Source organism: Electrophorus electricus, chromosome 9 (assembly GCF_013358815.1).
Source record: "Electrophorus electricus isolate fEleEle1 chromosome 9, fEleEle1.pri, whole genome shotgun sequence".
Lineage (NCBI taxonomy): Eukaryota > Metazoa > Chordata > Actinopteri > Gymnotiformes > Gymnotidae > Electrophorus > Electrophorus electricus.
The window spans coordinates 15,188,395-15,202,959 of NC_049543.1; the positions used below are offsets into that span (position 1 = coordinate 15,188,395).

Here is a 14,565-nt window from a genome sequence, read left to right on the forward strand (position 1 = left end):
TGGCTTTTATAGCAGATACGGCAGGCATGCGAAACGTCAGAAGATGTAAGTAAGTAAGAAGATGTAATATGTATATTAGCAAACACGTTATGCTAATGACTACATTTTTTTTAAAATAACGAGCATAAGTGCTTACAAGCATGAAGCAGAGTTCCCTCTGCCGGACGAAATCTGCGACTGCATCTTAGACTGAACTGGTCCGCTGGCTCCGCTCATTATAGCGCGTCGCGCGTTTCCTCCCTCCAGCTGAAGAAAAATGGGTGTGCAATTTGAATCAGAAGACAAAACCCGATGGTAAGAAAAATAATTAGCCTAGCTTTCAAAGCTGTATGAAGCAAGCTCTCATCAATAGCACGACCAAAAAAAATCAATAAAGACAAATAATAAACAAATAGATAAATAAAATAAGCTCGAAACGTTATAACTCATTTCTAACGGAATTTCTGGTACATGTTTCAATATGAAGTACTTCTATACAGCAGTTTGTTTGCTGATGATGTTCAGCGCACACATGCTAGCTATCCAAAATAACTAACGACACTGATGACAGTATAATCAATGTGAGCTCATAAATAATAGCAATAACTAAACGCTCAAGCAAAAATTCTCTCCGCTTCTTCTCCACTTGTCAAAACTTAGCACAGGTGGACTTTTGTAGACTTCACATCACCGTGTGAACGGAACTTTACAGACTAACACGTAGCCACAGGACAGACATGGCAGACATGTCCCTTTGGCACACAATGATGTAAAACCTCCTGTGGAGAACGCCTAGCGACATCTGAGCAACCGCTGGTCCGTTCGCATATCTGGTAAAATGAAGAGGTTTGTACAACCGTCTGGAAGTTGAAAATGGACAGGTAAGAGGTGGAGACGAAGCCGAAGGAATGAAGTCTGGGCAACGGTGGGGCGAAAAGGAATGTAGCTGATGTTAGCGCAGTTTCTGGCAAGCAAGAACACGGCATTGGCGTTGTTTGGGACACAACGTTAGCGAGTTGGCTTTCTTGCTAGAATTCATGAATTTGCCCAGCAGTTGCCCACAGCTAAGCAAACTCACAGGAATTTCGAAAGCCGGTCCAGGCCAGTAGATAGCTATCTTGGGTTATATAGGTTACGTTAGGTTACATTTCAGCCTAATATTACCTGTAAACCTGCATTGTGATTTAACTAAATTATCTGTTTTAATTGAAAAGGTAGTTGTACATCAATACTGTACAGCAGTATTAAAGTGTGTGACTTCCATCCTGCTGTACATCAGTGTCAGAGAGTGTTAAATCACTTACAGTCATGGTTGCTTATGAAAAAATGCTTCATTCAGTTGATCTCGAAAACAGCAAAGGTAGTCATTTTTTGTTGTTGCTCTTGTTACTGATGTGTGTGATTGAGTTACACTCACATCCGTCTTGAGTCAGGAAGGACACTTAGTGGATGACGCGTGGTTAATCTTTATGCATAATCAGTGCATAATCTGTAAAGAGTACGGTAGCCACAGAATATATCTTTATTTGTAGTCTCGTCAGCATGCAACGTTCCCCACAGTGCATAATCTGTTCTGCCTTGAGATAAACTCTTAATATCTACTTCGTAGACACAGCTGGAGAGTACGTCACACAATCAATGTACCATTAGTAATAATTCAACAGAACAAAAGGATACAAAAATTCGGCAGTACAACAAATATCACAGTCTGGCACGACGGTATGGTATTGCATTAGCAAACTAAGTAAACAAACCAAGTCTTGGTGGCATTGCTTGGTAGTATGTGCCTGCAAATATAAACGACTTATAATGTTTCATGTTACACAGGCTTGAAAGAAAAATAAATACTGACCTGTAATGAGTATGTCAACCACAGAATATATCTTGATTTGTAGTCTCGTCAGTGTGCAGCGACTGTCCACATGACAGAATAATAGTTGTGAAAACTAGCATTGATAAGCTCCGTTTATTAAAAAAATGACTGAAAGAGTGTCCATACATAAGTGTAATTTTGTGTATGTGTGTATTTATTTATCTGACATTATAAAAGTTTGTCGCTTCAGTTATTCGTTATGTCATTATTTCATTGTTATTGAACTTGGCAAAGGGAACATAATCTGTTCTGTTCTCAGTATTTTCTAATTTTGAAAGCACTCCATAAAATGAAGCAACATAAGTGGTGTCAAACTCATTTAGCAGGAATTTCACTACATAACCAATTTTTACATACACCCCTCAGAAATTCAGCTAAAAGATGGGACCAAGTTGGACTGTTTGCACTTGTGTAGCATGTTGTCTGTTGCACTGTTGTTTTTGTGTTGCACCATGGCCCTGGAGGAACATTGTCTCGTTTTTGATGTGTACTTGTATATAGCTGAAATGACAATAAAACCTCTTTGAACTTGAACTTGAACTTGAAGTGAAAAACATCAAAACAAATTAACAAACAACAACAACAAAATCTTTCAATAAGATTACCCAGCGGGAAGATACCTAACTATGTCAATATCGGAAATTCTTCCGTAAGAAGTGCTTACAGGACGGTACCAGAGCCCATACATAATGCAGACAAAAAGAGATGCCATGTACACCTCACGTTATTACACGTTATTTCTCTCTCTCTCTCTCTCTCTCTCTCTCTCTCTCTCTCTCTCTCTCTCTCTCTCTCTCTCTCTCTCTCTCTCTCTCTATATATATATATATATATATATATATATATATATATGGGGCAGTCTTGTTGGAACGTTTTTATGGCCTGCGAAGCTCATCTGAAGAAGGTAGATACTCTCTTCATCTTCCTGTGTTTTGAGCCTTTATATTTGAAAGAAAAGCAGAATTGGTGTACATGGAGTGGATGTAAGTAAACTCTGATTATTGATGTGGTGCTTTGATGTCACTCACCAGTTGGGGTGTTCTCCAATAAGACAAGGATAAAAATGTCATTAAAAAAAAATATATAGGCAAACAGATTTCAGATAAATGTGGTAAGTACAGTGGAGAGGATGGAGTCTAGAATTCATCATCTGTGCAGACATCCTCATATGGGTCTTCAATGTCTTTTTCATCAGTCCCTCCATAACCTGCCACCGTTTGGTGGTGTGTTTCTTTCACAGCTACCAGGTTTATCCTGAGCTCCTCAAGCTTTGGGAGGACAGCACTGTGCAGACCATGGTAATGCGAGATTATATATGATCAAGCAGTAAACACAACATGAATAATTAACTGATCATACTAATAGGGTTTTGAAAAGTAGCATCCAGTGGGGAATCAGGTATGAATGCTGGGACGCATTCATAAAATGTGAATCAGTACGGCTCTTTTTAGGACAGATCATCTGTAAAGTGGTTCAAGAATGTGTCATATATGAAGTGAACTGCACTAAGAAATTACTCTTAAATTAATTGTTGGTCACTTACTATTATTAGTAGCAATAGTATATAGTGGGGACTCATTTTATGGAGAATACTTTTAACCAAATGAATCTTACTGTCAGTAGTAGCTGATGAAATGAATAAGGTAAACCCTTCTGAGATGTCATTGCTGTAGTGGGTTTAGCTGAAACTGTTGGACTTGTTGTGTCAGTGTCCACTGGAGAAGGATTTACACGTTTATATGGAGCCTCTGCAAGAACAGAAAAGTGTGATCGGTTGAAAGTAATGAGGGTTCGGGGCTGTTATGTATTTAGCATGTTTAGCTTTAGATTTTATACTACAGAAATGATGGCTTTACAGTTTGTACAAGCAGAAGTGTTTGGCTTGCTGTGTGTCAGTTTGTTACATGTCAGTGGTGGTAATATGACAGGTAAGTCAGACTACAGGGTTCTGTAGGTGCAGTGTTTCCTTTCTGAACCAGGTAGAATTGTATTTCTTTTATAAGTCTTTATGTAGTTATTTAATGGGTATTTATGCACGATTAAAGTTAAGAATGGGTCTTTGGACAACTATATACAGTTATCTTTATATAATATCTTTAGAAAGGAGAAGAAAGGCAAAATGTTGGTCAGTTATATTCTTGTATTGTTTCCAGTTGATTAAGCCATGATTTAAATTCCAGTTAAGTATGTTTAAAGTTTGCAGTTGTTGGTACCACAAACACACCCCTACAAAAATGGATTCAAGTACATTTACCCTGTTCTCTACGTACTTGTTTCAGCTATCCTTTAGTAAACTCACATGTACCAAGCCACATCACTGAGAAAACCTCACTCCAGTGATCTGTGGCTTGTCTGAGAGCTTTATAAGAAGGAGCAGATGTAGTGCGTACCAATAGCACTAGTTTGATAAAGTTTAGTTTTACTTGTGAGATTATCACTGCATTAAGGACACACATCTAAATCTCTTACCTCCAACTAGATGTTTCAAGTCTTTCTTATAAAGTAGCTACTGAGTAGATATCTGATGAGCTACAGAGGTAGAAAGAAAGTCACGCTCACCATCAGCAGCGTGGAGCACAAGGAGCAGATAAACACACACCTGCATGCTTACTGAGTTCCACACGCACTACACATAGCTACAGAAGAACTGCTGCTACACACCATACACACACTCTTCAAAACTAGTCTGAATGATCTGACAGCTACATTCACAGTAGAGAGGAAGTTTATTCGAATGAAATTCTAATGAACGTCTGACTCCAATACACACTAAATCTATTTGTACGTTGTCATTTTGTACATCCTCTTTCTTCCTGATCAGTCAGTTATCTAGCAGATATCCTCACATCAAGATGTGATCATTCTTAGATATATGTATCAGTTTGTTGTCACAGAGCCAAGATGTGGTAGCCAGTGGGGGTGAATTAATATGAACGCCCTCAGTTCTGTTTGGTCAGTCCATTTCACTATGAGACCAAAAGTACTTCAAAGGGCCAAAGGGATCTCTTATTATTATTAACTGCATGAAGTCTAAGGACATTTTCTGTTTTTGCATATTTGCTTAAATTCACTTTAAAGGGTCATACTTATAGTGTGATACCCATGTTTCATATCAAAATGTTCAGACCAATCTCAGCTTTCTTCCTAATGAGGTACCGTTTGACCTAGAGCACTACATAAAGAAATATGGCCAGAAATCTGAAAATATGAGGTCCAGTTTTAGAAATGTGTTATATTTCATGTGAAAACATACCTTTACTCATGTGAACCGTTTTGGTGTTGGAAATAAATGTACCGAAGTGATTGGTTCACAAAATCAGTGAAATATATGAATAAAGTAGCATATGCTACACTCCGATTTTCTTAACCTTTTAATCTCTTCTTGGCTCTTTGCTTTATGGCTGTTTTTATTATTCAGAGCGTTTAATGTTTAATCAGTAGTGTAAAGAAAAATTCTGTTTTCCTTAACCTTGTCCCTCTGGTCCAACCATATGCCTCACCTGGTCTGGTTGTCCTTCCTCAGGGCCCTGGGGCACGTTTCTCAGAAAGAGTGCACAGAGTCAGAGACACTGAGAAACACAGATGCTTTATTCTCTGAGAGGTCTATGTTCCAGACTATAGGAGCTGACTGGTAAACTGGCTGTAAGCTGGAAGGACACTCCTGCCTGTTTGAGTCTCACAGTCCTTCACTTGTGAGAACAGATCCAGCCAGGAAATCACACTGAACTTCAGAACTGTAATTCTCATCATGTCCACCTACAGGGAAGGTTGTGTAGCTGCACACAGATGTCAGCAGCTTAGTGAAACTCTCTCCTGTAGCTGCATCACACTCTGCTGCTGCAACTATGAGCTTCAGCAGGAACTCCACTGCTTTAATTTTATATTCCTCATCATCATAAACAATTTCACTAAACCTGTTGAAAAACAGAGGGTCACAGAAAAGACATTGAAAATACAATAAAACAGGGATCCTGAAATGACACCTTAACCCACATAGTTTGGTGAAATAGTCCATTTTTATTAACCCTCAATCAGCTTCAACCAGCTCTATCATACAAACATGCAGGTAGAACAGTTCAAACTGAAGTAGCACAAATGAATTGAACTGGTGGTGTACAGCAGGTGTGAACACAATGAAAATAATGATTGTTCTCCTACACCATAATAACAACTTAATTGACTAAGAAATTGAATGCAAAATGATATTATACATTTAATCATTTCATGTTTTCCATTTGATTTTATCGCTTGACCATTTAACACAGGATATAATGCCTGTAAAGATGAGGGCGAAGTGCTGGAGGTCAAAGGTCACTGCGCTCAGCTCCACTACACTGAAGAGCACTACTACACTCCACTATAGTGATGCCTAACTATGTGTTCCTTTCTGTTGTTTCTGTTCGTTTCTGGCCCTTGGGGCGGAATGGCTGTCATCCTGCCGTCCCTGTTGTCATGGTTTCCGTGTCGTCTGTTTTCCTGCACTCCCTGCTTCCATGCCTTGGTTTCGTTTTCTCCACCCCTCATTTGATTGCTTGCAAATGTCCCTCATTTCTACCTTTGGTTCATGTATTTAAACCCTGTTGTGTGCCTTGGTTGGGGCTGTTCATTGATGGTTATATATGTTTATTCTAATGGTTGTTTCTTTGTACTCCAGTGCCTTCGTGTTATCCTAGCCTCTGTGTTTCCTGCTCTGTTATAGCCTGCTTCTCCTGTGTGCTTTCGTGTGTTTAGTTCTCGTCGCTGTTTGTGTTTAGTTACTCGTGTATTCTAGCCCTTGTCTGGTTTGTCATGTATCCCCGTGCTCTCCGTGTTGGCTCAATGACCCTGAACTGTTAGAACGACTCTGATTCTGGATTTGCCCCTATTAAATCTCGCTCTTCTCCGCACGTGCGTTCCGCCTCCTTACCGCTCAACATTACAACTATACTTTATAATTTGTCAATAAATCATGATGTAGTATTATTTGGAACACACAAGCTTAAAACGTGCTACTGTACCAATTAAGCCAAAGCCAGAATTTTGACTTACTTCACAAAATATCTATTTTAAATGATAAAATGGACATTTTACAATATAATAAATAAATTAAAAAAATTAGAGATTAATCTTTCATTTGCCCAACAGAAATCCATTTTAAATCAGTCCAATATCAGTTCAATATGGAAAACGTTACTCCTGTAATACTTATAAAAGCTTCTCACTCACCTTAACTGAGAGATGTAGGGCAGACACTGAAGGAAACTCCTCACATCACTCTCTTCATCTGACCAGCCTCTCAGCTCTACTGGTTTCTTCACTGTTTGGAGTTTCAGCACTTCTAGGAAGAGGGAGGTCTTTCTCTCTGAGAGGTCTATGTTCCAGACTGCAGGAGCTGACTGGTAAACTGGTTGTAATGCTGGAAGGACACTCCTGCCTGTTTGAGTCTCATAGTTTTTCACATGTGAGAACAGATCCAGCAGGAAATCACACTGTGAAGCAGCTTTTTTATACACATCATCTCTAAAAGGGAAGGTTGTGTAGCTGCACACAGATGTCAGCAGCTTAGTGAAAACTCTCTCCTGTAGCTGCATCACACTCTGCTGCTGCAACTATTAGCTTCAGCAGGAAGTTAATGGCAAAATCTTTCCTTTTTACTTCATTCCAACCAGTACAGGAAAATCTGTAAATTGGACATGGAGGTGACAGACCGTTAGCATATTTATGCTACATTATCAATAAAAGAAAGCTCCAAACCACATTATTTTCCTTTCTCTTAATGAATTTATAGTCACACTGCCATTTCTGTTTGCCTTCTGCAAATGCAACAGCAGTTTGGGAGGGAGAAGTTTAGGACATGAATAATACAAGTTAAATAGATCCTTATGCTGCATATAACCAGCCACTGATTGTTTTGATTTATAGTATTTAGCTGACTCTTTTATCTAAAGCAATTTACAATTACAACTGAGTACAACTTGAGCAGTTGGAGAATAAGAGCCTTGCTCAGGGGCCCAACAGTGGTAACCTGGTAGTGGTGGGGCTTGAACCAGCAGCCTTCTGATAACAAGTCAAGTACCTTAACCCCTGAGCAACCACTGCCCACGGGCCCAGCCCTCAATACTACTATGCACATCAGCTTGTCTGAGGAACAGTAAATGAATGAGTTTGTCAGTGAAATGATGCAAATGTCTGATTAATGGTTCCTCTGCGTAGAGGGACAGAAGTATCTGTCTTACAGTAACAAAGAGAAATTGAACAACAATTTGCTTTTCAAATTGGAATTCCAACCAGAACTGTAAGGGCTCAACCTTTCAGTGTAGGTCATCTTATAATAATGACTGTGTTTGGTTCACACAACTAAACAACTAATGAAGAGAACTTTCAAGAAGTGTCCATTGTGTAATGTAAAAAACAGATTATGAATGTCCAGTTTTTCTATAATGCATAGTCATGGTCTCGGACAGAAATTAAAATGATCTCACTCACCTCAGCTGGGAGATGTAGGGCAGACACTGAAGGAAACTCCTCACTTCACTCTCTTCATCTGACCAGCCTCTCAACTCTACTGGTTTCTTCACTGTTTGGAGTTTCAGCACTTCTAGGAAGAGGGAGGTCTTTCTCTCTGAGAGGTCAATGTTCCAGACTGCAGGAGCTGACTGGTAAACTGGCTGTAATGCTGGAAGGACACTCCTGCCTGTTTGAGTCTCATAGTCCTTCACTTGTGAGAAACAGATCCAGCAGGAAATCACACTGTGAAGTTTTAATGTACACATCATCTCCAAAAGGGAAGGTTGTGTAGCTGCACACTGATATCAGCAGCTTAGTGAAACTCTCTCCTGTAGCTGCATTATACTCTGCTGCTGCAAATATCAGATTCAGCAGAAACTGGATGGCAGACATTTTCTTTTCCTCTTCATACCAACTGGTCCACAAAAACCTTTTGGAAGAGAAGGGCAGAAATAAATTGAATAGAATCACATCAAATCACTTTTATTGTCATGTTACTTTGAAGGTGAGTAAAAGCATTGCCCTGCCATAAGAGATTATGCACTACTGAGCCAAATGCATTAAACAAATCTAGCAAAACTAGATGTAGGTCCCTACCCTCTTTTTTCACTGATTTTGATGACAAATTATATGGCTATGCTCCAAACAACCCACAAAGCCTGACAACCCTGCCTTTTGCACTGATGTATCAGCTAACTTATTCACTTTCAAATATGCAGCCAGTTTCCACACAATTACACTAAAGAAAATCATACCCTCCACATTAAGGCCAAAACTGCTTATTATCTTCAGGATCCTTATTAATTAGTGACTATTATTTATTATTACTTTTAATTGATATTGGGCATCTGTTTAGTGCTCAAGGCATTAACTACCTAGCTAGCATGCCTGCCTTGAACATCACCAGCAAACGAAGTGTGATATATATTTGTACATTATAGTGAAATATTCACTCAAAATTCAAGTAGAACTGTACATGGCGTTCCGAGTTTTATTATTTTTGGAATCGTGGTATAGAGGAGTGCTTGCTTCATTAGGCTTTAGGTGCTTCTACATTAACATGATTTTTCTAATATGAGCAGTGATTCATGATGCACTGAGCCTTTAACCTTTAAGTTTTATAATTTTCCAACTCCATCTGCAAAAATCCACACCAGAAAAAAACATGCACGGAAAATGAGCAGAACCTGCAGAATCCATATCCCATCATAGACTATAATGGTGAGAACAAAATGCTTCACCATGTGAATGTACCCTAACGGTACAATTACTTTGCAGCAGAGCAAGGCGCTTTTCACTCTAGCTCCAATTCAGTTCTGTGGAGGAAGGCAACTATTGTGGATTATGGGTTGAGTATGTTGCAAACCAAGCAAAGAAAGCATTGAAGATTTGAGCTTTTCTCAACTTTATGCAAATGAGAAGGAAATATCGCTGGACGGCAACCAATCAGTCAAGGCACAAGTTGATATCGGTGTTGACAGAGAAGAGAAGATTATCACTGCTATGTCAGGTTTTCCTGTATTTATTGACAACTCTGTACGAATACAGAAACATACTAAAAAAAGTGAAGCATGGAAGGTGTCTTAAATAATTGTTCCTCCTGGTGGATTTTAACATTTGTTTTATATTTTTATAATTAAGCAATGCACTCAGCATCAGTTAAAGTGTTGTTGAGACAGGCTCACTGCTGGGACATTTAGCTTAACATTTCTCTACAAGATTACTATATGACAACACTCACCATAGTTTGGAGGTTTGGTGGAATGTACAACAGTACTCCATGACTCACCTCAGCTGGGAGATGTAGGGCAGACACTGAAGGAAACTCCTCACTTCACTCTCTTCATCTGACCAGCTCCACAAATTTACTGGTTTCTTTGTTGTTTGAACTTTCAGAGCTTCTAGAAAATGTGAGGCCTTTCTCTCTGAGAGACTGATGGACCACACATTAGACATGGTGTACCAGACAGGAAAAGACTCGTAAAGTGGCTGCAGTACAGGAAAGACACTCCTGCCTGTTTGAGCCTCGTAGTCCTTCACATATGAGTAAAGATCCATTAGAAAGTCATTCTGACTGTTGTTGGACCACATCAACACTTTTTGTACAACTGTGTGTACTGTTTCATTCTCATAAAGAGCTGCTTGCACACACAGCTTCAGTAAAAGTGACTTCACCTTGAGCCTCCATGAACTTTCTTCCATATTTGGTGGTGCAGAGAAACTGCAGATACACGTCAGAAAGAATTGACTTCAGTTACAGGAGTTAAATTAATGAATATAAAATTTTGCAGTGGCAAAAATATTTAGTAATATTTAGCAAATGCATTCATCACTATGCAGAGCCGTATTTCTAGTGCTCTGATACAGTGAACTCAGACATAGATTCACCTCAGCTGGGAGATGTATGGCAGACACTGAAGGAAACTCCTCACTTCACTTTTTTCATCTGACCAGCCTCTCAGCACTACTGGTTTCTTCACCGTTTGGAGTTTCAGCACTTCTAGGAAGTATAAAGCCTTTCTCTCTGAGAGGTCTATGTACCAGATGTCTGGCAAAGAACTATATATATTTTTCAGAATGATGAATTTCTCCATATTTCTCACATGCAAGTACAGTTTTATTAGAAAATCACATTCGTAAAATGGATCTCTATGGAGAAACCTCAGAACCGATGATACAATGGCACTTTGTTGTGTTTCTGCCCCTTCCAGAATGAGATCACACTGATAAGATTCTATTATCTGCAGTCTGTGGTCTGGCTGTACCAAAGAATCACAAGGAAACTCAAACCTGCAAAGCAGAAAGAAACAATAGGTGAGGTATATATATGTATAAATTGGGTATCTATCTCACTTTGCATCAAACACGAGGGAATGTGTGTTACAGCAGGTACAGGTCTGTCTGCTGACAGATGCTGTTCTATTACAACTACTGCAGTCAGTCATGTAAAAAATACCCGCCAAGATAACTCACAAATTATTGAACTAAGGTTATGCATGTAACCTAACACTTTGTTCTATTTTAGGATTATTCTAGATAATCTATCAAATTTCTATTAAACAAATGTAAGTGGTATAAATGCAGGGCTGCATTATTCACCTAAGGGACTTCATAAATGGAAGTCCCTTGAAGACCATGATACAGAGCACTTTACTGATCTGTGGATCTTCTGTACAGTGGAGATGGAGGCTGATCTTCTCTGAGCTTTGACTCATGATCTCTCCAGCTTTCCTAAACATGGATGCTTTACCAAACACAGGAAGGTGCATCTCTTTTCCACAAACATCCAGTAAAGCTGGGAAATCTCTGGGTTTCCCACAGCACAGCACTGACGTCCACACATGACAGAGAGTAGAAGGCTTATCTCTGCAAAAGGTAAACATAGTTATACTAATTATTATTATTATTATTGCTCGTTGTTGTTAATGATCTTGCTTTGTAAATGTGTGGTAATATAATTAAAGATAAATACAAAAAGTATATCCAAAAATAAATACCTAAGCTGTGATTTGAATTTGAGAATCATCTGAATCCCAGGGTTAGATATGCTGCAGTCCTCCAAACTCAGATGAACCTGGCTTTCTCTGGACTGGCCGATCACATAAGACACTGCACAGCACTGATGTGGATCAAGGTCTTCTCCACTGAAATCTAGCTCATAGTTCACTTTCTCCAGGAACAGCAAGCAAGCTTCAGGTGACTGAGACTCATACAAGCACTGACACACAAAGGGAAGAACACCGACGTCATCGTCATCACCCTCAAGCTGCCCATTAGATTGAGGCTGTAGAAATGTGTTCATGACTTTTGAGAAGAGCCCATCAGAGGCTCTTTTTATTTGATCTTCAGAGAAAAGATTCTTCAGGAGTTTGAGGTTCTGTTCTGACAGAATTCCACAAAGGAAAGGGATCACGTGTTTCATGTGCTTTTGCTCCTTTGTTAGACAGTTCTGAAGAACCTCATCAATTTCACCTGGATTCCCAAGCAGCCACAGTGCAGAGAAGAATTCCTGCATTGTACTGTGCAGAAATGCAAAGAAAGTGTTCACAGAAGTGGGAGTGTTCTCGATCGTGATTTTTCTCAGAAAAAACTTACTGATTTCAATTTCATCGCTGACTGCATCTGTTATGTTTATAGTTTTCTGAATGGATGCAGTAAAAGCAGTTTTCATCAAGCAAAAAAGTTGGTCTTTTACATCATTTATGTATTTGTCGACTTGTTCTGAGCTTTTTTTCCCAGCCTTTTTCAAGTCTTGGCGCAGGATGTGTACATACATTTCTGTAACGGTCATTGGATGCTCGGGAGCAGTGACATTGAAAGAAATGTAAACCGCCACCATGAAGGCATACATCGGGACATGGCAAAGACTGATCAGATCCTGATTGTTCAATACTATATTCAAAAATTGAGGAGTAGAGCCAATCATCTGTGTAAAGTAAGTCTGGATAGCCTCCTCACTGAATCCTTGTACATAAACTCGGCATGTGGACCTGTCTGCAAAAAGGAAGTCATCTTCCTCCTCCGATTTGCATGTGATCACAATCTTAGCCTCAGGAAGAAGGTCCCGCTCAATAATTTTCTTTATAGTAGGGTTGTCCTGCAAAGTACTGATGCCATCGAGCACAATGATGACATTCTCTGAGTTTTCCTCAATATCCTGTAATACTTCCTTTCTATCTTTCTCCAGGGGTTTTGAGTACATATCAAAGAGAAGAGATTCCAAGCTCATGAGACTAGAGATAGTGGTAAATGTACTCTCATCAAAGTAGAACATGTAGTCTAATTCTTGGTTGTCTTTATTGGACCAGAGGGAGAGCATTTCTTGGACAACTGCTGTTTTCCCTATTCCAGGTTTTCCTATAACAAGTGTTGCTTTCTTATGACTACACAAAAGGTCTTTGGGTGAGGGATTCTGTTTCTTCACAGGAATGTAACTCTTTAGCTTCTTTCCACGAGGTTTCTTGCACTTCTGGGTTTTTTTTTTAAGTGTATTTTGTGCAGAGTTTAAATCTGGATCTGTGTCTAGGACTAGAGGTATAAAGGTGACATTAGCGCTTGTTTTGTGCTTTAGGTGTTTACAGCACTGATTCCACCGTCTACTCAAGATGCGTTTAGCTTTGGTCTGAAGTTGTTTCTGGTAGTTGTGACAAGGCTTCGTACCTGAATATCATTACAAATGTAAAACAATCTGATATTACTATACTTTTAAAAGACAGCATTGTTTATACTCTTCCACTTGCAGGCAGAAATATTTAATTGTGCATACAAAATTCCATATGAGATATTCTATACAACATTCATTCACAGATACAATCAGAGTAACTATTTAACTGCAAATGTGCTGACCATTAATATAGTGACTCAATCCATTTTTGCTTCAGTCTTCATAAGAACATACTTTACTCACCCACAGTGTAGTCAGTCTCAGTGTCTTCCCTGAAGTGGAATTGGCTGAGCCAGGTGTGTGAATCAGGATGTAATGTCCTCTTCCTTGTTACATCAAGGATCCTGAGTAACTCATAGCTGGCACTTTCTCCTCTTTTAATAACACGGTCCAGTATAAATCTCGCTTTGTCAAAGTCTGTTCTCTCTGCTTTAAGAGCATCAACATCATGGTCATTGAAGACTTTGTGCTGGCAAAGATTCTCAGTAATAAGGGGAAAGTTTTGGAGACGTGTTACCAGATCTCCCCGGGCATATTTGAGGTAATCAGTTGCACACTGTCGTGTACAAGCCATGATACTGTTCTGTACCAGCCCCTGAGATACAAAACAGAACTTAATCTTAATTAATTCAGTTATTAATCTTGTAAATTGCTCCATCATGTGTGTAACTTACTGTGAAGGCACAAGTACCACACTGTCATTCCACTCACATTCAGTGTGTACAGGGGAACAAAATATTCTACAGTTCCTCCTTCACCAAGATTCCATGAACACAAACATTCAGCAGCCATTCAAGTTCTCATGCTTGCGCTCCTTCACATTTTTCCGTCTCCCAGCAAACCTGATGTAGTCAGTTAACTATCAGATCCTTTGTGAGTTGGACCAGGGAGAACCTGGAACTGCAGGGTGGTGGGTCCATGGTACTGGAATTAAGAACTTCTGCTGAATAACAATATGTTGGCTTGACAAAGCCACACAAACACACATTATTTTCTGTCAGGATTAACAGCTGTGGTTGTTTAAAATGACCTACTGGCTAAAGTATTTGTACACTGACTGAAA

At 39.3% G+C, this 14,565-nt stretch overlaps 1 protein-coding gene across 1 annotated transcript; it reads right to left on the reverse strand.

Annotated features, from left to right (window-relative positions):
• Positions 1 to 2,988: 2,988 nt before the first annotated feature.
• LOC113568400 lies at positions 2,989 to 14,306 on the reverse strand. Its single transcript, XM_035530044.1, has 9 exons — positions 14,214 to 14,306; positions 13,746 to 14,097; positions 11,836 to 13,498; positions 11,438 to 11,704; positions 10,727 to 11,128; positions 10,128 to 10,559; positions 5,533 to 5,766; positions 5,353 to 5,392; positions 2,989 to 3,120 (listed from the first exon to the last, which is right to left on the reverse strand). Exons 1-9 carry the CDS (start codon positions 14,292 to 14,294, stop codon positions 2,989 to 2,991), a joined length of 3,603 nt encoding a protein of 1,200 aa, XP_035385937.1. The 5' UTR covers positions 14,295 to 14,306.
• Between the last annotated feature and the right edge of the window lie 259 nt (positions 14,307 to 14,565).

Bases quoted from the DNA above. Each gene is read 5' to 3' on its own strand.
- LOC113568400 (XM_035530044.1), bottom strand. From the start codon at position 14,294: ATGGCTGCTGAATGTTTGTGTTCATGGAATCTTGGTGAAGGAGGAACT. The intron at 11,129-11,437 runs GTGAATAATGCA...TCTGCTTTGCAG, and splicing joins CCATTTATGAAGTCCCTTAG to GTTTGAGTTTCCTTGTGATT. The intron at 5,767-10,127 runs GTGAGTCATGGA...GTTTTTCAACAG, and splicing joins CCCTACATCTCCCAGCTGAG to GTTTAGTGAAATTGTTTATG.